The following is a 25,942-nucleotide window of genomic DNA, read 5'->3' on the forward strand; positions in this document are numbered from 1 at the left end:
AGGAGACTTGCACAGTAAAATTATGATCTGTTTAATATTGCTCCCCTCATCCTGTATATTGAGATTAAACTTATGTTGCCTTTGCTCTTTCCTTGCCTGAATGTGATGAAAGGACCAGGGAGAAGCTATTCCACAGAGCAATTCTTGAGGATAGAAAATGTTATTAATAACCCTCTTAAATTACCACAACTCTGAAAACAAAAGCAAATAAAAATGTCATTTCTGAAATTAATTACTAATTGTTAGCAGAAAGCAAACCAAAGCTTTCTTGCATAACAGACACCTACTATAGGAGAAAAATATGGACAGAAAACACTCATACATAATAATGTTTTGGAAAATTTGTGAATAAGTTTTATTCTAAGTTAATATTAAATTTGGAAAATCTGTAAGTTCTATTATCTCTCACCTAAATGAAACATGATAAGAAATTAGACTTTTAAGAAAAAGCACCAGGGGCTTCCCTGGTGGCACAGTGGTTAAGAATCTGCCTGCCAATGCAGGGGACACGGGTCCGATCCCTGGTCTGGGAAGATCCCACATGCTGTGGAGCAGCTAAGCCCGTGCACCACAACTACTGAGCCTGCACTTTGGAGCCTGCGAGCCACAACTACTGAGCCTGTGTGTCACAACTACTGAAGCCCATGCGCCTAGAGCCCATGCTCTGCAACAAGAGAAGCCACTGCAATGAGAAGCCCACGCGCCGCAACGAAGAGTAGCCCCCGCTCGCCGCAACTAGAGAAAGCCCCCGCACAGCAACGAGGACCCAATGCAGCCAAAGATAAATAAATAAAACAAATAAATTTTTAAAAAACTCATATTAAAAAAAAAAGCACCATATTTCAGAAAAAATACCTAGTATGTGGTAAGACATGAAGTACATTTTCTCTTTTCCTTTCAGTATAAAACCTTCAGCAGGTAAATACTATTTCAGCCTGAATCACATTCAACTTAAAAGAAATGGTTTAGAGTTTAGAGTGTTAGTAAATGAGAACGTAAAGTAAAAAAAAAAACCCAAAAAACCCAAAAAAAAACTCCTTATATTTTAAAACCAGATAAAAGAATTATTTTTTAACCTGTTTTTTCCTCTCAGAGGTCTTTGTGTAAGTTCAGTATCTAAGCCAGAAGGGGGAAAAAAGATATCTCTGTTCAGTTTTTGCATTTATATAAGGCCCTAGGAAGTCCAGTCTAGGCCCCAATATCATTGCAAGCTAACACTTAAAACCATTTTCACCCATTGATACTGTGGCATGAGTCAAATTTGTCACGTTAACAAGTCAGGGTCCTAGCAGGACACTGATGGTCTGGAACGTAGCTCTGGCATGTTTTGATTGGCCAGAGATGGTTAGAAAGCCCTGGAGCACTGAACACTGACTCAGATGGCAGGTTCTGGCCGGGTTCTAGAATGAGAGTCCCTGGCGTGTTGGGGGTCAGGAGGAAAGTACAGAACAGTTGGTAGTGGAGAAGGGAAGAACTGTGAAATGTAACTGAGCTGCATCCGATATTTATGTGCTCTTTGTGTTCAGCAAAAGCAAGAGAGTGTGAAGAGCTGAGGTGTGCGAGCAATTCTGCCCAACCAGCGGTCTGTGCATGTGCCCTGGAGAGAGGCTGAAATGGGAGGCGGGAGTCTTGGGGCCCTCCTGCCTCTCGTAGTGTGAGCATCTTCCCCCCACCGCCCCCCGACTGGAACTCCAGGGTTTCAAGTGACATCGTCTTCATTCTTCTAGGTGCAGGCCAGTGACTTTATCTGGTATCAGTAAAATAAACACAATCTCTCCCAACAGTGTGGAGGAAAACTATGTTGCTTGGCCTTCCTGAGAGGTGGGCAGCGACCAACACGGTGCTCCCTAAGGCATCTTCCAGAGTAATTTTGACGATCCTTGACTTTTGCTTTTGCCTTCTGTAGACCCTAACACCCTTGAAAGATAAAGTCAACCGAACAAAAGAGCACTGAAAAGAAATTCCTCTTAATTCTGTCATCTGACTAGGGCAAATCAACATGCCAGTATAGAATCTACTTGAAAGTTGCAGTTTTGACTAGAATAAAGGTCTGGTGATTGTGTTGCACGGGCCATTCTTTAATAACATGGAGGAAAGTTGATGGCTTATTGAGCAAGGAACATTTTATTGCTTGAAATTATGGCCGTCATAGCAAATGCACATACTGTGATTGAATCAATATTCAACAATGTTTTAGAAAATAGATGTGGAATGTAAATGATTTTTCTGTTTTTCTTGGTTTGGAGTAAAATGCTTATTAAATTCTAGATGCATCCAGCTGCCACATTTCCTGAATGCTGAGGGCATCGGGAGGAATGCAGGGATGGAGACCTACCTCGGTATTTGAGTCTGATGGCTGGCAGGGTGGGCAGGAATAAAAGGCTGAAGGTGCCAACCCTCAGGCGTGGGTAGGAGTCTTGGCTGCCTTCTTACAACTCTAACGGGATTATTTTATTTGATACATTTAAATATAGTTCCTTGTCATGCTTTTAAAATGTTTAGTCCATCTCACTGAATATTTACTCCGATTAGACAATTGTCAGTATGTACCTGCTTTCCTTCTTTATATCCAGGTACCCAAGGTCCTTTCCCTGTAACCCACGGGCTGCCCTTTAAAACCTTGCTGGTGGGCTTATCAACTTCATAGGACCGCTTCCTCTAAAGGTGCCCTGAGCAGTTTATTTATATGTTTCTTTGAACCACAAGTCAGACAGTTCTTAAACTCTGACATTTAGTGAACAAAAGGCACCAACCGAGTCTGATCCTTCTGTTGTTCTTAAGTCCACAGCTGAGTTTTGATCCTGCTGACAAAATGGCTGCTCTTAGTCCCTCCGTAGGTTCTAGAGCTATGAGGAAAGTTTATAAGTTGGCTACCTATATAAAATGCCACTGAATAGGCTCTTGTTGCAGAAATGGCCAGATTTAAAGTAGGGCAGGAGAGAGACTAAAATGAGGTTTCAGGGGAAAATTCCAGGGTTGAGTTAGCTTGGATCATCACCCAGCACTTAATTTAAATGTTCTCTGGGTAGAATTTTAATAGTGCACTTGCAGTTCAGTAAAGCATGTGCCTCCCTGAGACGGGAGCCAGGCTGAGAAGTGGTTCTGATGAAGGCGTTACAGTGCCTTGCATGTCTATTGCTGCTTTAGCTTTAGAGGATCAAAGAAATTTATTGCTATTCTTATACTCACAAGATCCCTAGACTCTGTTTCTTCTTAGCCTTCTCTATCCAGTTGGTACAGAATTCCTGTCGATTCTATGTCATAAAAGTCCCGCATATCTGTCCCTGACTCTTCGTCCTCAGGACTCTTGACTTTTTGACCCTGCTTCTCTCGATTGCTTCAACACCTCCTAACAGGTGTCCAGCTCCCTGTGTCTTCCTGTTCTGTCCACCCTCCAATCTGCTACCAAGGTCATCTTTCTAGAAATCTGAACAGACCTCCTGCCTAAAACCTGTCAATAGCTTACCACTCCTATCTAATGGTATATTATGGTATCATAATACGCATGTGTATAGTAATAAAGCCCACACTTCTTAGCAGGGCACACCTGTCATTCCCTGTTCCCCCCTTTTTTTTCCCAGTCTCCCTGCTCTAGGATTCTGTCCCTTTGTCCCAACAGTGGCAGAGTATGTAGAATTCAAAGACCCACAGACATAGACACATACACACACGCGTGCAGGCAGATAGACACACTACCTCCCCCCCTCATTGTTCTGTGCTCCCTTCCTTTGCACACGGTGTTCCCTTTCCAGGGATGCTCTTCTTCTTGTTCACCTGCCATAAGGTCCTTTGTCCTTCAAACTCATTGTATGTGTTACGTCCTCTGGGAAGATTCCCAGATTGTTCCCTCTTCACCCTAGCACAACAGAAGTCGCCATTCTCTCTTCGGTGCCACCACACTCCCCGTGGGCACACCCTTACTTCCACCTGCCACTCTTATTACTCATGTGTCCATTTCTGGTGCTGAGCTCTTTGAGGGCAGACACTGTGTTCATGATTGAGTAATGGGTAATAAACTGGGCAGTCACAAGCTATTGAGAACAAAGAGGTAACTTTTTTTTTTAACATCTTTATTGGAGTATAATTGCTTTACAATGGTGTGTTAGTTTCTGCTGTATAACAAAGTGAATCAGCTATATGTTTACATATATCCCCATATCTCCTCCTTCTTGCATCTCCCTCCCATCCTCCCTATCCCACCCCTCTAGGTGGTCACAAAGCACCGAGCTGATCTCCCTGTGCTATGCAGCTGCTTCCCACTAGCTATCTATTTTACATTTGGTAGTGTATATATGTCAGTGCTACTCTCTCACTTCATCCCAGCTTACCCTTCCCCCTCCCTGTGTCCTCAAGTCCATTCTCTACGTCTGCATCTTTATTCCTGTCCTGCCCCGGGTTCATCAGAACCATTTTTTTTTTTTTTTAGATTTCATATATATGTATTAGCATACGGTATTTGTTTTTCTCTTTCTGACTTACTTCACTCTGTATGACAGACTCTAGGTCCATCCACCTCACTACAAATAACTCAATTTCATTTCTTTTTATGGCTGAGTAATATTCCATTGTATATATGTGCCACATCTTCTTTATCCATTCATCTATCGATGGACACTTAGGTTGCTTCCATGTCCTGGCTATTGTAAATAGAGCTGCGATGAACATTGTGGTACATGACTCTTTTTTTTTTTTTTAATTTTAAATTTATTTTTTATTTATTTATTTTTGGCTGCATTGGGCCTTTGTTGCTGCGCGCGGCCTTTCTCCAGTTGCAGAGAGCGGGGGCCACCCCTCGCTGCGGTGCGCGGGCCTCTCACTGTGGTGGCCTCTCCCGTTGCGGAGCACAGGCTCCAGGCGCGCAGGCTTCAGCAGTTGTGGTTCACGGGCTCTAGAGCACAGGCTCAGTAGTTCTGGCACACAGGCCCAGTTGCTCCGCAGCATGTGGGATCCTCCCGGGCAAGGGCTCAAACCCGTGTCCCCTGCATTGGCAGGCGGATTCTCAACCACTGTGCCACCGGGGAAGCCCCTCTTTTTGAATTATGGTTTTCTCAGGGTATATGCCCAGTAGTGGGATTGCTGGGTCATATGGTAGTTCTATTTTTAGTTTTTTAAGGAACCTCCATACTGTTCTCCATAGTGGCTGTATCAATTTACATTCCCACCAACAGTGCAAGAGGGTTCCCTTTTCTCCACACCCTCTCCAGCATTTATTGTTTGTAGATTTTTGATGATGGCCATTCTGACGGTATGAGGTGATACCTCATTGTAGTTTTGATTTGCATTTCTCTAATGATTAGTGATGTTGAGCATCCTTTCATGTGTTTGTTGGCAATCTGTATATTTTCTTTAGAGAAATGTCTATTTAGGTCTTCTGCCCATTTTTGGATTGTGTTGTTTGTTTTTTAGATATTGAGCTGCATGAGCTGCTTGTATATTTTGGAGATTAATCCTTTGTCAGTTGCTTGGTTTGCAAATATTTTCTCCCATTCTGAGGGTTGTCTTTTTGTCTTGCTTATGGTTTGCTGTGCAAAGGCTTTGAAGTTTCATTAGGTCCCATTTGTTTCTTTTCATTTCTCTAGGAGGTGGGTCAAAAAAGGATCTTGCTGTGATATATGTCATAGGGTGTTCTGCCTATGTTTTCCTCTAAGAGTTTTATAGTGTCTGGCCTTACATTTAAGTCTTTAATCCATTTTGAGTTTATTTTTGTGTATGGTGTTAGGAAGTGTTCTAATTTCATTCTTTTACATGTAGCTGTCCAGTTTTCCCAGCACGTAACTTTCTTTTTAATAACTAAACCCAACTTTGTTCTTGAGCCCCCAGCCTGCCTAGAGAAGACAATTTGATTTTAACTTATCCTGTTAAACTTAGTCCATAGAGTGACTTCTTTGGGAAGGGGCAAGTTCTGGGAATTTGTATCCTGTTTTCACAATCTAGTTCAAAGCTTAGTCACTTGGATAAGGACTTAGTTTTTTAGTGGTTTTCTCTTTCCCCATTCATCTTTCCTTCCCCTGGGTAACATCTGGATTTGGATACAGCAAATGGTCACTTAAAGCCATGGCAGTGAGGTCAGGGACCTCCAACTGGTGACCCTAAGTCCTTCTACTGTCTCTTTGGTGTCTCCCCATGTCCCAGGTCCCTGATACTCCTTCTTATCGTGAGGTCTGCACTCACTGTCTTTTCTTCTCATTCAAACTCTAGCCTTGTCCCTGAACCCAAATGGAGCATTAAGTTCTGAATCTCCTGCAAGTCATGATGAGCAGGCTGTAGGGAACTGTTAGAATCCCAGGCTTGATGGACCTCACCATACTCTACTGCCATTCCACTCAGCATGAACACCCCTTTTTTGGCATGAGGCTCCTGGGAGGAGGTCTCCCCTTAGATTTCCGTATAAAAAGAGATTCATAAGAAATGGTTTCATTAGCGTTATCCCCTTACACAACCACCCCCAAGAGGGAGCATCCTCACCCTAATCTTATTCTCTCAAGCTCTCCAAGCTCCATGCCATCAGCCCCAGAAAAGCTTTTCTTTTTGTGGGTTGAGAACTTCCCTCATGTCATGTCCTACATTCTTTCATAATCATCATTTGACTCTGTGGTCAGTTCTCCAATTTTTGTTACTTGAAATATAAATCTAATTTGGGGAGTCCTGAGAAAATTATTATATATTTGTCGAAAGCTTAGCTTTTAAGATTATTTTACGAATCATGACACTGAAAATGCATTCATTGCTGAAGAGAGTATTAGATTGAACATTGAATGTTATGTGCCCTTTCAGAGTCATGTAAGACATAGTTGAAATAAAAAGAATGTGGAATCCTTTGGAAGACATTATCCTGGTACTCAACATTAGGGCCATGAGAGGTATCAGTGTTGAGTTACAAGTTACACCTGACATTGGTAGAGAGAGGATTCCAAGGACAAATATAATCCCAGCCTCATGGGACCATTATAGCCTTCAGTGCATTTCACTGTTCTTGGCTCCTTCCTGAATCATTCCTGACAGATGGTAATTTTATTCTAGTTTTAAAGATTCCTAATTTTGTATTATATTTTTAGTCAAATACTATTGTTTAAGAGCAACTTAAATGGTAAAAACATGGGCAGATTCATTTCCAGTTTATCTTGATTGTTAATGTGTGTGCAAGGTATCTGCTGCGTATGTAGTGGGGAATGATACACACATCAAACAGAAACACCTGCTCACCATTTATTAAAACCTTGCAGATGTTCGTAATTAGGGTCGAATAGATCCTAATGTGTTATTATCTTGATAAAGAGTGTCTTCTTTTAGGAAAGGTGCTAATCTGTGCTCCTCACATCTCTTTGCTTATGAAAAGCCAGTTGACTCAAGCAGCCACAACCCAGAGCATCCCCCACTGTTCACTAGTTAACTCCTTCCCAGATTGTAGACAAAGTGCCAGGAGGAAACCTAGGTCTCTAAAGTAGGGTTGTAACCTGTATAAGGACAAGGAGGGCTCTGAGTATCCAGCAAAAGTTCTGAATTTTCTCAGCAGAAAAGTGCAAGATGCATATACAACATGCTGCCTACAGTTTCAAGGTATTTACAAGCCCTGCTCAAACAAGTTAAGAACCCTTGATTTAAGATGGCATGTAGCAAACCCAAACCGGCACACTGCCTTCTGCACTTGGTCAAAATCACCCTTGAAAACCCTTAAATTGCTGTGAAAGAGTAGTATGCCTGGTTTACGCATTCTCAAATCTCAGTAATGTATAATACGTAAAAAGAGCAAATATGATATACTTTTACAGTGTTTTTAATTACAGGAATAAAAAAAGAGCATAAAGTTGCTGAACTCCTACAGTTGAATATGAAAAGGTTAAATGCACATATGATGCAGCTCCACTCCATAAATTTGACATGCAGTGGCAACTCGAGCAAGAACTGCTGGTTGGGCCCCTGCTGCCTGCAGTGCCAGCACTGGAGACAGGGAGACTGAAATAAAATGTATTCCCTCCTAAGTGTCAAGGGCGTCCATCTTGCCTCTTTCAGTCTTTCCTTCAAAATGCATGTTTTTTAAAAAAATAGACAATATTCATGTAAAATGAAAATATCCCATAAGTCACCATGATTACTTATATGCTTTCTCTTTTTAATTTCTAAATAATGTCTTGTGCTTTTATATTTCACTTAACAATTTAAAAAATCAACTTTTTGGACATGCACTTTCATTCATAAATCATCACCTTGAATAAACACACACACACACACACACACACACACACAGAGAACGAGATTTGATTGTGTAATGGAAAACTGAAGTTTAATTGTTCTGACCTGGAGTTTTGTGATTTGCAAATTTATTTTACTACATTGAGTCAGTAATAAGTGGGCTTTTCTTCTTAATGTGTTTTTCTTTTCTTTTTGTATGTGTTCTCTTGCTGTCTGTCTCCCCCGGCACCTCTTCTTGCAGCTGTGTAATGGGGGCTCCGTCACCGAGCTTGTCAAAGGTCTACTCAGGTGTGGCCAGCGGCTGGATGAAGCAGTGATCTCATACATCTTATATGGGGCCCTCTTGGTAAGGACGTCCATCAAGCTGGGGGCAGAGGGGGCAATTTGTCATTGGTTGGCTCCCCATTGCATATTAACAAGGGGAAACTGCCCTATAATATGCAAGTTGTATAATAGGGAGGTGCAGCCAAATGTGGACTTTGATTAGATTTTTGATAGTAGGGTAACTGTTTAAAAATAACCATGCAAATTTTCCTTTCCTCTTTCCTGTTGTTTGGTGGCGGTGGGACACCATGCAGGGCCTTCAGCATTTGCACAATAACCGAATCATCCACCGTGATGTCAAGGGAAATAATATTCTTCTGACAACAGAAGGAGGAGTTAAGCTCGTTGACTTTGGTAATGACTGCATGTCGTTTGTTTTCTTGATGTGTGCGGTTTAGCCAAAGGCAATAATTTATTGCAGTCTCAGAAGACTGGGGCCTCTCTTCTACGCCATAGGCTGAGGGCCTTTCCAGTCACACACAGGCTGGGGAGTGGGGGGTGGTTCACCAGATGGATCACCCTAAGAGATGCTGTTTGTTAATCTAGTTTCAGCTTTAGAAGGCATTTTTTTAAAGAGAGAATATAAAAGTGTTTCAAAAGAAGAATTCGAGGGAACAACTTTGGTTTTCTGGGAAGGATTTCACATCTCAGGGCAATTGTCTATAATTTACATTTTGTCTATTCTTTTTTGCATATGAAAAGAGAAAGCAGTTTGGTCTTTCAAATGATTTTCTCTAGCCTTAGGCATACTTAGTCCCAGTGAGCAGAAGGTAAAATAGTCCGTTGGGTCTGAAAGCTAACATCCCTTTAAATTGTGATTATTGCTGCTACATGTGAGGCTGGTTGAACTGGAAACATTAACAGGAAATGGAAGTGTGAAAGGAAACGCAGAGCAATATCACCTAAGGCCAGAGAACTATTAAATATCTGCTTGTGACACTCCTGTGTTGATAGTCACAAACCAACAAACCATTTGGTTTTCCTTTTTAAGTTTATCGAATGGTTTAGTCTTCTAAACGGGTTCAACAACAGTTAGTACTTCAGCATGATTGTTATAAATAATGAGAAACTATTTACAGAAGCACTTTTTAAAATGTTCTTTATCAGTGTCAGCGTAGTAGGAGAAAAGATTGATGATTTTGAATATTCATTGTTTTATTGGTAAGAAAGAATTCAGTGTTAAAATGTATCAGTGAATCATTTGCTCAGAAGAAATTACTCAAAAATAAATGAAATTATGCTAAGTATATTGGTTTATTTACTAAAAAGCAAAGAAAAGTTGCAGAGGGTTTAAATAGAGTTTAAAGAGCCCTCTTTGGCTTCCTAATAAAGAATAAGGAATGCAAGCGGTTAGCACAACAACTACCCTGAGAAAACAACCCATGGTCCTCGGCAAATCTATGCCTAATGCTTTTAACGGTATGTTCTTTGCTGATGAGCACATGTATTCAGATTTCTAAGTTCTTATCAACAGCATTAGTGGCAACCATTGTTATTCTCTTAAGGGCTGCATTAGATTTTGCTTGGTATAAAAGAATACCTTATATTTGTAAAATACTTTACAATTTATAAATCATTTTCACAGTTCCGTTTTTTTAAAAATTTACTTATTTTATTTTTGGCTGCATTGGGTCTTCGTTGCTGCGCGCAGGCTTTCTCTAGTTGCAGCGAGCGGGGGCTACTCTCAGTTGCGGTGTGCGGGCTTCTCATTGCGGTGGCTTCTCTTGTGGAGCACAGGCTCTAGGTGCGTGGGCTTTGGTAGTTGTGGCATGCGGGCTCAGTAGTTGTGGCTCACGGGCTCTAGAGCGCAGGCTCAGTAGTTGTGGCGCATGGGCTTAGTTGCTCCACGGCATGTGGGATCTTCCCGGACCAGGGCTTGAACCCGTGTCGCCTGCATTGGCAGGCGGATTCTTATCCACTGCACCACCAGGGAAGCTGCCACAGTTGTTCTCTTACTTGGTATTTAAGAATAACTCTTTGTGTTAGGTGTGAGTAGCATTATCCCCAATTTGAAGGTAAGAAAACTGAGGCTCGGAGTGAGGTTGTCTGCTTGAGGTCATACAATTAGGAAAAGACGTAATTGAGATGGGAAACAGGTCTTCTGACTCCTAATCCAGTGTACCTTTACATCCATTATGGCATAAAGAAGAGAGTTGGCTGAAGACTAAGACAAAATACATTGGAATTATATTAAAATTCAGGTCCTCAACATTGAGCCCGAGATAATAATATTATTAGTCAATTTCTTTTTCCATTTGACAAGTGTATTTTTCTTGTCAGGTTTCCAGCCTTCTAGGTAAGATAAGGCACTGAAAACTTTTTACGTCTACACTGAAGCTTTATTATAGATAATACATGCCAATTTTCTTCCTCTACCAAATGAAGCACCATTTTAAGAAAGATATCACCTGAAATATTTTGGAAATATAGTAGGAAGGTATTTTGGGTTGATCCTAGTTCTTGATGTTTTCTTTTGATTCCAATTTTGCAGCAGTATGGTAGAAATGCTCATTAGGAAAAAAAAATATTCTAGTGATTTAGATAGATATATGCTCCCACACGGCGGTTGGCAAACTACAGCCTGTGAGCTGAATCTGACCTGCCTCCTGTTTTTGTACAGCCTGTGGACTAAGAATGGTTTTTACATTTTTAAATGGTTGGGAAAAAATCAAAAGAAAAATATTTTATGACACGTGAAAACTGTGCATCCATAAATAAATTTTTGTGGAAACTCAGCTACACTCATTTGCTTCTGTGTTGTCTATGCTGCTTTTACATTACAATGGCAGAGTTGAGTAGTTGTGACAGAGCCTTAGGCTCGCAAAGCCTAAGATATTTACTGTCTGACCCTTTATGGAAGAAGTTTGCCAGCCCCTGGTCTAGCATCACCTTCTGCTCACTGCTGAATTGTGACACCCTTTTCTTATAGGCGTCTCAGCTCAACTCACCAGTACACGTCTGCGGAGAAACACATCTGTAGGCACCCCATTCTGGATGGCCCCTGAGGTAAGCAGAGGGCAGCTATTTCTTTGTATTTTCTGAGAGCCTTGGTACTATGCCTTTTTATGGGAAGGTCACACACGTCACAAAACTTTCAGGAAAAAGAAAATCCTTTATCCTCATTGAACTGTGAGAGTTCTGATTTGGTGAGTGATAATGATGACAAGCCAGAACTTAATTTCAGAAAATCAGGATTAAGTCACAGCTGGCCCACAGAGTACCTTCATGCAGTTAGAAAAAGGTGCCCCCTCCAGAAGATACAGCCCTCTCCAAGGGTCCTGGCTTGACAAGTTCATCCAGCCATTGTGTAAATTAGAAAAGGTCACCTCCCCTGGATAGACGCAGCCCCAGTGACACACGGCTTGGTGAAGAGACAGATTTCAGCTCCAGCGGGCTTACAGGACTATATGCCATAGTCCTGGTTGTTTTTTTGTTACCAGATACATAGCAACTTCTCTTGTGTACTTTTTTGGCTCTGTAGTAAAACCTGGGATTTCGCCCTAATTTAGTACTGGCATTACCACAGAATCCTCTATGAAATGACACATGTAGAAGTTTGGGGAATCTTTGGACTAGATACCGCATACCCTGAAACAGAGGCACTGTACAGCTTTGCTTGTCAGGTCAGCCTTTTAATTCCACAGCACTCTGGCCTGAGAGCAGCTCTCTTGTATCAAGAAAATGGGTTCTTTTAATAAGAGGACTCAGCAATCATCTCCTTAGAGGTCTTTCCGTCTCCATTCTGTCCCTGGGCTTTCCTTCCTCTGTGTGACTGCCAAGGTGGTCTCCTAACACAGTAATCGGCTTATGCCAATATGCTCAAATTTATTCCATCTCAATGGCCTTCTCTTTCATACTTGGATAATGGACAGACCCATTTTAGAGAAAAAGAAAATCCCTGCAGATTCCAATGTTTACTTAAATCTTAAATTGATTTTAAAAACCATGAAACTAGACGTACACTTATCTAGTCATTTATATTTGTAATGCTATAAAACCAAAAGAGAAAAAAATGTATTATGAAAAAACTACAAAGCCAGCAGTGTTCAAGTAAACAGCTTTAATTTAATGAGACAAATGACATTGTTTTGTGAAACTCAGTTGTCCTTTGCAATGTGAATATGTTTCAGAGCATGACAGCATGGATTATTTTGAGTTATTTTGTCAACCTTACTACCACATACCATGTGGTGACCCAGTTCTCCCACCACTTTACTCAGCGAGAGTGATCTCTTTGTTTAAACAGCATCTCCTTTGGTCTCTAACTGGCACATCTCTGTTGGCTTGGTGCCAGCTTAATAATAAACATAAAATATAGGCACTGAAATTGTGTGGCAATTAGCCATCCAGATGATCTGGAACATGTTTTTACTGCAACTTCTCCCATTTTATTATTATTAATAAAACTATCATTGAAACAAAAGCAAAAACATAAAAATTTTCATAGGGACCTCATGAACCCCACTTTGAGAAACACTGTAGGGCAAAGTCAAGATTCCTTTGAATGGGGAACAAAGCCCTTCATATTCCAGCTTCTGTACTGTCCAGCCTCATTTCAGGTTACTTTTCCCCAATTTACTTGTTTTTAATGCCTCAACAGAAGTGAACAACAGGTAATTCTCCAAATCTATCCTTATGTGTCATTCCTTTAAACCTTTCCATATATTGTTACATCATCTGGGATGGCCCTCAGAACTCTGGAACATTCGTCCTCAATCTTCAAGTCTCAGTGCAAATGCAACTCCCCTAGGAAACCTTCCCTCATCCTTGGCCAACTGAGGTTCTTTTTCCTGAGTTTCCACTGCAGCCTTTACACCCTCCATTAGCAAACCATGACCATTGTATTGTATTGGGTTGGCCAAAAGGTTTGTTCGGTTTTTTCCTTAAGATGGCTCTAGTAACACTTAGTTGTCTTTAACTTCATTCGAAACAATTTTGTTAGATTGTATTGTGACAGCTGTCATATCAGTGTGCATTGAAAAAAAAACATCAAAATTGGTGAATTTTTGTATAGCCATTTTAATATTGAAGATGGAAGTAAAACACAACACTTTTGGCATATTATGCTTTATTATTTCAAGAAAGGTAAAAATGCAACTGAAATGCAAAAGAAAAGATTTGTGCAGTGTATGGAGAAGGTGCTGTGACTGATTGAACGTGTCAAAAGTGGTTTGCAAAGTTTCGTGCTGGAGATTTCTCACTGGACAATGCTCCACGATCGGGTAGACCAGTTGAAGTTGACAGCGATCAAACTGAGACATTAATTGAGAACAGTCAATGTTATACCACACAGGAAATAACTGACATACTCAAAATACCCAAATCAAGCAATGAAAATCATTTGTACCAGCTTTATTATGTTAATCGCTTTGATGTTAGGGTTCCACATAAGTTAAGCAAAAAAAAAACCTTCTTGACTGTATTTCCATGTGCGATTCTCTACTTAAACATAATGAAAACATTCCATTTTTAAAACAAATTGTGACAGACAATGAAAAGTGGATACTGTACAATAATGTGGAACGGAAGAGATCGTGGGGCAAGCGAAGTGAACCACCACCAACCACACCAAAGCCTGGTCTTCATCTAAAGAAGGTGATGTTGTGTATATGGTGGGATTGGAAGGGAGTCCTCTATTATGAGCTCCTTCTGGAAAACCAAATGATTAATTCCAACAAGTACTGCTCCCACTTAGACCAACTGAAAGCAGCACTTCAATGAAAAGCATCCGGAATGAGTCAACAGAAAATGCATAGTCTTCCATCGGTATAATGCAAGACTGCATGTTTCTTTGATGACCAGGCAAAAACCATTACAGCTTGGCTGGGAAGTTTTGATTCATCCGCCATATTCACCAGATATTGCACCTTCATATTTCCATTTATTTTGGTCTTTACAAAATTCTCTTAATGGAGAAAATTTCAATTCCCTGGAAGACTGTAAAAGGCACCTGGAAGAATTCTTTGCTCAAAAAGATAAAAAGTTTTGGGAAGATGGAATGATGAATTTGCCTGAAAAATGGCAGAAAGTAGTGGAATAAAGCGGTGAATACGTTGTTCAATAAAGTTCTTGGTGAAAATGAAAAATGTGTCTTTTATTTTTACTTAAAAACCAAAGGCACTTTTTGGCCAACCCAATAGTTGTTGGTAAGCAGGTCTCCCAACTGGACTCTAAACTCTGGCAGGGACTTGGGATGCCCAGCTCTCAGTGTAGTGCTTGATACAGGCTAGATGCTCAATAAGCATCTGTTGGATGAATGAATACATCGGTAAAAAAGTCGAAGGAGAAGATGAATTTGGAGGGTAGTTTGAGGAGGGCTTTAAAACTATTGGTATTCACAAATTTCTCTGTAGATTTTTTTTTTTTTTAAACTCAGGTTGGGACTTGAACCCACAGGCTGACACTCAAATCCACTGCCTTTATTTATTTATTTATTTATTTATTTATTTATTTATTTATTTATTTATTTATTTATTTATTTATTTATTTATTTATGTCTGTGTTGGGTCTTCGTTTCTGTGTGAGGGCTTTCTCTAGTTGCGGCAAGTGGGGTCCTCTCTTCATCGCGGTGCGCGGGCCTCTCACTAAGAAAATATGTGGAGTGTTTCTATTTAGGGACAGTTTAGTGGTCCATGGTGAGCTTCTGTTGCCCAGATTGCCTGGAACTGGTTCCCTTCTCATCAGGGAAAAGCCAGTGTTGCATCTTGCCTGCTGTAGTGGATAAATTGAGGAGTAGGCAGATTATGGGATGGAGACCTTGACAGTGCCTACAATCTGAGGTCCTGGGGGCTAGCACCTTAACATATCTTTTTTTTTTTGGAGGACACGATTCAACCTATAACAACCCTCCAAATACTTAACATCCCTCCTCTGTAGTAAATAATTCAGATTTCCAAGGTAATCAGTCAGTCATTTGCAACCTACAGATCCGCATGTTACAGGCGCTAGCTTAGTTGGAGAGCTCAGCTTTGCCTGTCTGCACGCACTCACACACACACACACACACACACACACACACACAGGTTTCTCTCAGCCTAAGGTGTTTGAGGCAAACACAGTTCTTTCTTTCTGGATGTGCTAGAATGTACCATATGTTCTTCTGGACATACCATAACAAACTGCCTTCTCACGTGAGCCCTCAGTACCTTGAGAATTTTGTGCTGTCCTACCTGCTCTCTGGCCAAGCATCTTTGGATTATCTCCTGAGATGTTTGGCTCAGGTCACTTCCCTCAGCCTTCTGTTGACACCGAGTCCCCGGTCTCCCTCCCTGCCTGTGACTTTGGCTTGTATCTCAGCCGTGTGTATATGTTAACACAGTCCTCCCTTTACCCATGTTTATTGCCTCTTTTCTCCTTCCCTCTCTCCTGGTAGCCAGTTTCTTATAAGAATAGAATAATAACATCCCACATCTGCATAGAACTTTTACAGATATTATTTTTAAGTGCTCACTACCTGTGAGGATGCCAGTTAGGCATGATGACATTGATTTTTTTTTTATTAATTAATTAATTAATTAATTTTTTGGGGTGTGTTGGGTCTTCGTTTCGGTGCGAGGGCTTTCTCTAGTTGCGGCGAGTGGGGGCCACTCTTCATCGCGGTGCGCGGGCCTTTCACTGTCGCAGCCTCTCTTGTTGCGGAGCACAGGCTCCAGACGCGCAGGCTCAGTAGTTGTGGCTCACGGGCCTAGTTGCTCCGCGGCATGTGGGATCCTCCCAGACCAGGGCTCGAACCCGTGTCCCCTGCATTGGCAGGCAGACTCTCAACCACTGTGCCACCAGGGAAGCCCAACATTGATTTTATAGACAAGGAATCCAAGGCTCTGCCAGTCTAACTGCCCAGGGACACTGGGTGGGTAGTTGGGTAACAGTGACTGGAATCTTTGTGTTGTGACTCAGTGAACTAAGGCACTTGCAATACAACCCATGCCCACTGTCAGTAGTGGTATTGCTTGGCTAGTATTTCCATCAAACACGTGCCAGATTAATATCCTGGTCTATAGCAAAAAAGGGATACAAGCCTAATTTATGTTTATTTATAGTGATGGCAGGGGGTTAGGGGTAGTTGGTCCTTTAATCTACCTTTCCCACCATCACATGTAGTGAAGAATTAAACTGAATAGTTATAAATGACTGAAACCCAAGAAAAGTAACCAACGTCATCATTATTGTTTTTGTTGAGGATATTTGTAGTCTCTGTTAAAATAACGCCTTACAGTTAGCTGGGATGCACTGGTGTGACCATGCTGATTGTTAAAATATTGAAATACTTCTGTTCTAGATGGTAAGTGGCTGCCATCCAGAACCCCTTGAGTGCTCCTTGGCCACTTGCCTGTCTCTTTCCTTGGGACACCCAGATTTTCTAATGGTCCAGCAACTCCAGGGGGTAATGTCTGGCAGGAAGGGGACCTCAAGGACCAGCTTCAGTGCCGTGTGCAGCTGATTGTCAGATAGTTTGAGTATTCCACCTACTAAACAAGTATACAGTGGGAAGGAAACTTTCACTTACTGAGGACTCGCCCACTAATGCACCGGGACTGGGATGGGTGCTTTTTTTTTTTTTTTTTTTTGAAACTAAGTGCCTAACGTGTCAGATACTGTATGCCCAGTAAGTCATTTAGTTTTCTTTTTTTTTACATTTACTTATTTAATATATTTATTTTTGGCTGCATTGGGTCTTTGTTGCTGCGCGCGGGCTTTTCTCTAGTAGTGGTGAGCGGGGGCTACTCTTGGTTGCGGTGCACAGGCTTCTCACTGCGGTGGCTTCTCTTGTTGCGGAACACGGGCTCTAGGCGCCTGGGCTTCAGGAGTTGTGGCTCGAGGGCTCTGGAGCACAGGCTCAGTAGTTGTGGCGCACAGGCTTCGTTGCTCTGCGGCATGTGGGATCTTCCTGGACCAGGGCTCAAACCCGTGTCCCCTGCATTGGATTCTTAACCACTGTGCCACCAGGGAAGCCCCGGGTGCTTTTTTAATACATTATTTTATTTCATTCTCACAACAGCTCTCTAGAGTAGATATTAATTTTCTTCATTTTACCATTGGGGAAAATGAGGCTCAAAGAGGGGTAGGAGGTATTGTGCCCAAATTCACGTATCTGGTAAATACTGGAGCTGTTTGGCTTTTCAAAGAGCATGGGAATCCAAGTTACATTTTACAGGTGAAGAAACTAAGGCAGGGAGAGGATACTATTCATGCTAGTTCAGAGCAGACTTGCCCCCAGAATTCAGGTTTCCTAGCCCACCAGCCTTGTATTCTTCGGCTTCAGTGTGTTCATATGGGATGTACAGTGTGGAAAGTGTGTGCTGAGTCAGCTCCTGCAGCAAAGCCGTGCAGAGATGGAGTAGTGGTGGAGACACATCATTTTAAAAGACATACATGAAGGACCTATCACCTGTAATTTATAGGTTGACTACACTTTGCCATCCCACCAATGAGAGAAGCAGCCTATATATTAAGGATCCAGTTTACTTGGAATCTTCCTAAAATAGCCAAAGGTCTGCTTCTGTGTTAGAAAGCAGATTTGTGGATAAAATAAATATTTGCTTCTTTAAAAAATTTTTTTTTTCATTTTTACTTCCATCTGCTAATTGTTGCAAACAAGAGCTAATCAGCTGAGTGGAGAAACAGATGTGCTGTGATGGCTCCAAAAATGGATCTCTCTCTCCCTGGCAAAGGGTTGACTGGGGACGGTTGCCATAACAACTGGCTTACACCAATGCAGAAATATCGCAGGCTTTTTGCAACCACTCTTGCCTTCGTTAATTATGCTGTTCCTAGCTAAATGATACAATAATGCTATTTCCTTTGGCATTGCCAGGAATAGAAATGACAAAAGAGATATTTTGTGTTGAGGGGCTGAGAAAGCCATAAACCACTACAGAGCTGAAATACTATTGTTGTCATTATTACCATTTTGTTCCCTAAGCTCTAGCTAATGGGTTTGGTACCTAATAAGAATTAATAGCATCTGTTGAGTGCTTACTATGTGCCAGGCACTAAGTGCTTTGTATGAATTAATTCATTTGTAATCCTTACAATAACCCCATAAAGTTACTGCTATTACTAGTCCAATGTTTTAGAGAAAGTAAATAAGTCACAGAAAGTACTGTTCTTGTCCTTGGACAGGTTGTTAGGTGATGCCACCAGGATTTTAACCCAGGTATTTAGCTCCAAAATCCTCCCTCTTAGCCACTATACTAGAGCAAACCGTTTAATTGCAACCACCAGTGTACCAGATAAGATGAATATCTTTCTTTTCCAATTTAAAAATTATTTTAGATAAAAATTATACTTCCTAATATGTTGAGGAAAGTGCAATATTTCAACATGACACTAGAAACCAATGTAATTAATGCCCAAGGGAAAGATCTGGAAAAATAAAATAACAAAGTTCTTCAGAATAGAATTTAGGAGATTTGGATTTTAAATAGTTATAGCTCTGCCAGTCATTTTAAAAAAGCGATTGTGGTTCAGTTATTTTAATATGGCTTCACGTTTGGTAGAAGAGATAAGAGTACAAATTTTGGAGTCAGATAGACCTGGGAGCAAATCATAGATACCCTGCTTACCTACCTAACCACTGACCAACAGCGTCAGAGGACAAAATGAAACGATGTACTGAGTGCTTGCTGCAGTACCCAGCATAGTAAGTGCTTTAAGAATGGTGGTGCCTATTGCCTGAGCCCAGCCCTCCCTATCCTGTTCTCAGCTGGAAGGAGACTGGCCTGGGTAGTCTCTGCCTCCTAGGTCCCTTCTGTGTTTCAGAGAACATGTATGGTTTCCAGGGGGAAAAGCCTCTTCCAGCTCTCACATTCCGTGCCTCTGGTATTAGTCAGATAAGGAAGGTGGGATCTCTCCAAGATCTCAATAAGGGTGAAACAATGGCAATGGCAAGACCTTTAGGGTCTGATTTTACCTGACTCTGTTTTAAAAGGCTGAGGATTCTTGGGATCCCATCTGCCAGTTACTTCACTGTGAGGAATGTAGGCTTTGGTTGCTCAACAGGTTCAAGTGAGGGGTTTAGAACCTTGGATCCTTGGCTGAAAGACCTGTGTGTCTTCCCCCAAGACATTCACCTCTGAGATTCTGTAGCCATTTGTGTTCCCTGGTTCCCTCCAGATTCCTGTGTCAGTCTCTAAGAAGCAGGGATTCCCTCCCTTCTCCTTCTGGGGCTGACCCTGCCTGCATTCCCAGAGTGGTTCTGCCTTCAGGGGGCCTGGGGCACAACCCAGGCACCTGGGGCTCCGGTGGGTAAAGGGCCCAGGGCAAGGGCAGAGTGACTGGTGCAGCCCCGGATTGCACCCTCAGCTTCAGCGGTAGCTCCCCTCTCAGCTGGAGCTCTGTGGGCTTGAGTCATATGTCATCTGTCAGTGTGGAGGTGGGGGGCTGGCCCTGGAGGTGGCGGTGACTTGTTGTTACCCTCCTCCTGGCGGGTCTAAATATAGGACCCCATCTGAGGCCTCAGCTCCCAGATGTGCAGAAGCACGTGAGCCCAGAGCAGAGGCCTCAAGTCCCCCCTTCCCCATCCTGCCTTCTGCTCAGTGCTAAGTGAGATGTTTCAAAGTAATAGCCTCCGTGAGCATTTGGAACTTTCCAGGCTGTCTTCCCACCCCTCTCTGGGGAGGTGAGAAGGGCAAGACACCTGCTGTTTCCCCTTCTTCGTCCACCAAAGAGGAAGAACTGTTCCTGCAGGGGCAGAAGTGTTTGCTGAAGAAACGTCAGAGCCCGCCCTGCTCTTCCTGAGCTCTGAGTCTCCAATCACCTGGTGGCTACCCTCCGGTCGGTGCTTCCACTGCCCCGCCCAGGGCACAGGGGCTCAGCCCCAAGAAAGGGAGAGGGAGCTCACGGCCAGGCCAGCGCTGCACTGGCTCCTCTGTCCGGAGGTCCTTGAGCTGTCAGAGGAAAGAAAAGGGAGGCGGGCGGTCAGCATTAGGAATGGGACTCAGAGGAGCCTTGGGGTGGAGGTGAAGCAGGAGCAGGTAGGGGTGTGCGGACTTGTATTTATGGTGCTCTATTGTGGCCCAGCTTTTCCCCACACCTTCTTTAGTTTTAAACTGTTAAAGGAAATCACTCTTTGGTAGGAATGTGTGACATTCCCAAGGGCGTCCTGGTTTGCCTGGTGACATCAGCCTGGGAGAGGACAGAACCCAGAGACTACGTGCAGATAAAGCGGTATGCCCGTGTGGGAGCATTCAGTTATTCTGTTTGATTTTCTTCCCTTCCTGTTTTTCAGACGTACTGTGGAGGAGAACCCCCCCTCCCCAGTTAGTTTCTTGTCACAGGCTTATGCTTTAGTTCCGTTACCTACTAGCTGTATGACTTTGAGAAATTTCTTAGCCCGTCCGAATCTGTTTCCTCACCTGGGGTAAGAATACCTGACTTAACAGCTGTAAAGTGAACTGAATTATAGAACTCCTACTCATTCTTTCCTTAACTGAACTCTGGTAGAATTGGAGCACTAGCTGACAAAGGAAAGGGGCAGCGGAAGGGAAAGTGAGGGGACAGGGGAAGTGAGAGGCGGCAGGAACTCCATCTGCTTAAATGGAGGGCGCGCTTACACACTCAGAGGATGGTGTGGCTATGGCTTATGGAACACGAAATCCCTTTGGCAATGGCTCAGCATTCTGTGTACTATAATAATCCCCAGGAGATGGTTCCCTCGTGCGGGAACCATGGGGTTTGCTCCTGGTTTGGCCACAAACCAGCTCTGTGACTCTGGACAGGTCATCTCTCACCCAGCACCTTAGTTTCCTCCTCTGTGAAATAGGGGGTTGACTTAATGAATCCTCAGATCCCTTCCAGCACCCATCTCTGATGTGGGGAAGCTGCTGGAGCCGGGGAGGGTGGTGGGATGATCCTGGGTCTCTAAGCAAATGTGTTCCTTTGGAGCCTTTGAGTACTAAGGACACATACAAAAATTTGGGGTCGCTGATTTACCTTTCACAGGGGAATTCTGTGATACTGGTCCTGAGTTTGAGAGCAGGGCTTACCATATGGTTAAGTATAAACGATATGTTCCCAGGGCTTTGGGGAATTTAAAGTGCAAAAATCAGTGTGTATGCTGGCCTCAAACCCAGAACAGTCCACCTCTGCCCTCCACCAGCCATGGTGGGAAGTGGTGTTGTGTATGCGTGCTCTGTGTCTTTTTATTTTTTTAAATTAATTAAATTTATTTATTTATTTAGGGCTGTGTTGGGCTTCATTGCTGCGCGCGGGCTTTCTCTAGTTGCGGTGCGCGGGCTTCTCATTGAGGTGGCTTCTCTTGTTGTGGAGCACGGGCTCTAGGTGCACGGGCTTCAGTAGTTGCAGCATGCGGGCTCAGTAGTTGTGGCGCAGGGGCTTAGTTGCTCCGCGGCATGTGTGATCTTCCTGGACCAGGGATCGGACCTATGTCCCCTGCATTGGCAGGCGGATTCTTAACCACCGCGCCACCAGGGATGCCCTGAGTGTTTTTAATTTGAACCTTGTTTTATTTTTCTAAAGGCATAAGCTGAATGTTACAATCCTGAGAAAAGACTTGTAGAACATCATATTTTAATTAGAGACCTTTCTGAATTTCATAAGAACAGTATAACTTAAATTATTTCTGGCAATTTCTCAGCGTACAAAGTATAGATTCAGTTCTAGTCTTGAGTTTTATCAATAAACTAAAAAAAAAAAAAAAAAAAGAGAAACACCCCCCCCCCAATAAATTTCAGTTCTTCTAGTCCACATCCTCTTAGCAAAAAACCTCAAATCTCAAATGTATCCTCCCTCAAAGTTATATTTCATCCAAGGGAGGAGATTTCATGTGCTTGTTCAGTATCTCAGCTTGTAACACTTTAAGATGTTTGTATGTAAAACTGATGAATAATATTTGCCACTGGAATATTTATAACTGCAGTTTACAATTCCAGGGAAATTCTATTTTAGAAATCTTTATGATCAATAACATTTATTAATTATGCCGTGTGAATTATGTAAGCAAAATTAAGAATCCTATTTGCCTTCCTGCCTCTTAGCCCATCTTATTTGCCAGTCTATTGACTGTATTTTGGGGCTCAAGGTCAGCCAAAGATTAATAACTTTAGGTTTATTTGCTTTGCCTTTTTGTAAGCTGAAATTTAGCTCTTGAGATAACAGCATTTTGCCTCTGTACTTGAGTGAAATTTTAATCTTGACCTTTGGTTATAATTTTGGATCACATGATCAATTCTACTAAGATGAGAAATCAGACCATATAGAGCAAACCTAATTGCATTTTTAATGACATTTTAAAATATTAGTGGAAAAATAAAATAGTCTGAATAACATCTATTGTTTTTTAAGTTTGGTAAATCATTTTTTATAAGAGCAAAACATATTTTTCCTTATGGTGGATGGTGCTACTATAATATTATTTGCTTGAAAGTATTGGTTAAAAATCACATTATTGAAAGAGATTTCAGCCCAGCAGCTCTTTGATATATCATTTGATAAATGGTTTAAGTTAAATAGGTTGGAGAAATCTAGGTTTTCTGAATGCAGGAGTTCATACGTTGACTATTTTTTATCCCCTCTACATCCAGTCTAATACAGATGTTCTTTATAGATAATGAAGACTTTGAGATGAGGAGAAACTGTTCTCTAAGGTTCTTATAGCTCAAGTCTTTCTGCAAGAGATAGAGGGTGGCTCTCACCCCCTATCTTGGGAACTTTATCAGTAAGCCCTACCTCTTGGTCTAGGCTGAAATGAAACTGTAATCATGGGGCATTTCATGGGATCGTGGTGGCCTGAGAAAGTGTAAGTACTAACTCTAGTCTGGTGCTTACAGTGGAAAAGAATATGGTTGAGAAGAGAATTTCTTCAATTCTTTTTAAATTCATGGGACCCTAGTTTTACAACCAAGACAACACCTTTAACCTGTCACCTTGCTGATGAAGAATCCCCACAGCCAGTACACACCCCTGAGGAAGGAAACACACCCTTGAAGATCAAGGCAAACTTTCTAATACTTATTTACATTTTCAAGACAGAAAAACAGACAAAATTTGTTCTTTTTTGTTATAGAAATAATCCATGTTCCCTGTAGACATTTTAGAAAATGCAAAAAGTTTTAAAGAAGTAAATAAATAAAATGGATATTACCCATACATCATCAGTGACCTAATGATATCTACTATTAACATTTTGGTGCCATAGAAAAAGTTGGGTAACCTGCATTTTCCTAAGCAGTGCTTCCGATAAGACCCATGAGGAAGGGGTTGTTTAGTTTGCATAGGAAGAAGAGATACAGGGAGATTAAATAATTTGCTAAAGTTATCCAGTGAGGGGGTGGCAACCAAAATGAAGATGGCTTGCTCTGGGATTTTCTTGCACCATGCAGAGGTGCAAGTCTTTTCTCAGTCCCAGAGCTTTTCACAGTTATTTTTCTCCAGCTCATGGCTGAGGAAAGGGCCAGCCTCCTCAACAGAACTCAGGGGACCATGCCCGGGATGGATAAGGAGGTGACAGGTGTCAAAGCAGTTGTGTTATCAAGTTGTGGGTGCAGTTTTACCCTATAAACTCCTTTAGGAGAGGGGAGGAGGGAGTGACTGGGGAAGATTTAGAGCCTACAACTTTGGAACCCGTTAGCTTGAAGAAGGCTTACGGAGAACTGCCCTGACAAAGAAAGCTGACTGCTGGCCTTTGCTGCAAAGACCAGTAGAGCTAAACTATAGTGAAAAACTTATTTCTTGTCCTTGGTTCCCTCCAGAAAGAAGTTTTGGGCAGCCAAGGTGGTAATGACCGACGTTTGGGATTCTCAAGCCCACATCTGGGTAAAATTGGCTTTGAGCACTGAAGCTGTTAGTGCATAGATATTGCTAGTAATCCGAGCATTAGTGTCTTCCCCCTTCCTAAAATAAGCAGCAGTGTAGTCTAAGTGTATCAGAAAAGCCATAAGTTTGCATTTCAAGGTAGGAACGTGGACATGCTCCATTAACCAGCATCCAAACAATTGCTCTGTCGCTGAAGCTCATCTTCTTTAACGGAGGCATTATCACAGCAACCAGCATCTTTTCATAGACCTTAAGACCTTCTACAAAATACTGGCAATAAAATCCCCTCAAGGTTCCAGCCACCCAGTTCACAGACCAGAATGATCTACTGTTCGCTAGGTAATTTGCATGGAGAGGTTAGTATCTCAGTTTGAGATATCTCTTTGAGATAAGAAAGCCACTTATTTGGAAATCATGAAGTCATAGAATATTAGAGCTGGAAGGGATAGTAGAGATGGTTCATCCCCAACTTGCCATCTTATAGATCTAGAAAGTGAGGTCACTATGACTAAAGAACCCTCAGCTCAAAGTTTTCAAGGGACTTGCTCAAAGGGGCCCAGCTGGTGAATAATGGAGTTCAGACTTTCTGATTCCAATCCAAAGATTTTTCAACAAAGCTTCTCTGATGAGTGCCACAAATTGATGTGGATGAGGAAGGAAGAAAGATAAGACATAATCCTTACCCTGGGTTACTTCTGTTTACTTCAGAGGTCACATTGATGAGATCCTAAGACTGGCCCCTTTAAAACCTAGAAGAAATGATGAGGTTAATGATAGATTAACACCAAGTAGATAAAACTACTCATTAAAACTCAGAAACAGTATAAACACTCACCAATGTCATGACAAAGAGTTGAAGATTGTTAAAGGTGAGTATGCAGAAGTATGTAGGGACTTACACATCCTGAAACTCGTTGAGACTCAGCGAGACAATAATTTAATCTTGCAGCCAATAGGCCATTAGCAAATACTGCACTAGAGTTCTCTTTATTTTGATTCATTTAATTCTGTGCTCTTAGCCTTTGCCAGGTGCACTAAATATTTTGTAACAGTCTACATACACATCTTTTGGAACATTCCGGAAGGCATAGCCTCTTCATGTGAACTTGCTAGTGGGACTTTAAAAATAAGCTTTGGAGAATTCTTACTTTGTAAAATTGACATTCATTAGCAGTTTTTCTATTCACAATGCTGGATTAAGATAAATATACCAGTTTGTTAAAGTTCATGATATATTGGGTTGGCCAGAAAGTTCGTTCGGGTTTTCCGAACGAAATGTAAGATATATTTACTATAATTTAAAACTCCATGAAGTCACTGATAACATATCAGTGCTTTATTGTTACTCTTTAGTATATTCTGCTTCTGATCCTGATGGAATTTTGTTTTTCTTATTATATCTACATGTGAAAAAAAAGAAGTGAGTTTCCAAGAGCACACATGATTTTTCTGTACCTGGTTAGAGGTAGAGCTTAGACCCAATTTGAACTTGTTATACTGCCTACCAAACTGACTTCTTCTTCCTGACTTCCCTGTTTTATAAATGGCACCATCATTCTCCTGGTCACCCAGGGTAATAATGTTTGTCTTCCTTGGTGTGTCCCTTTTCCTAGCCTCCCAAGTCCTGCAAGTCTTTCCTTGAACTCTCTCTCAC

At 41.9% G+C, this 25,942-nt stretch overlaps 1 protein-coding gene across 1 annotated transcript in view; it reads left to right on the forward strand.

Annotated features, from left to right (window-relative positions):
- The window catches only part of MYO3B (myosin IIIB), a 638,187-nt gene that overhangs the window by 55,647 nt on the left and 556,598 nt on the right, over positions 1 to 25,942 (forward strand). Inside the window, exons 4-6 of the mRNA XM_082465327.1 lie at positions 8,432 to 8,536; positions 8,769 to 8,868; positions 11,444 to 11,520. Coding sequence (XP_082321453.1) covers positions 8,432 to 8,536; positions 8,769 to 8,868; positions 11,444 to 11,520 — 282 coding nt within the window. The remainder of the gene's footprint in view (positions 1 to 8,431; positions 8,537 to 8,768; positions 8,869 to 11,443; positions 11,521 to 25,942) is intronic.

This window comes from Balaenoptera physalus, assembly GCF_965194825.1.
Source record: "Balaenoptera physalus genome assembly, chromosome: 6".
Lineage (NCBI taxonomy): Eukaryota > Metazoa > Chordata > Mammalia > Artiodactyla > Balaenopteridae > Balaenoptera > Balaenoptera physalus.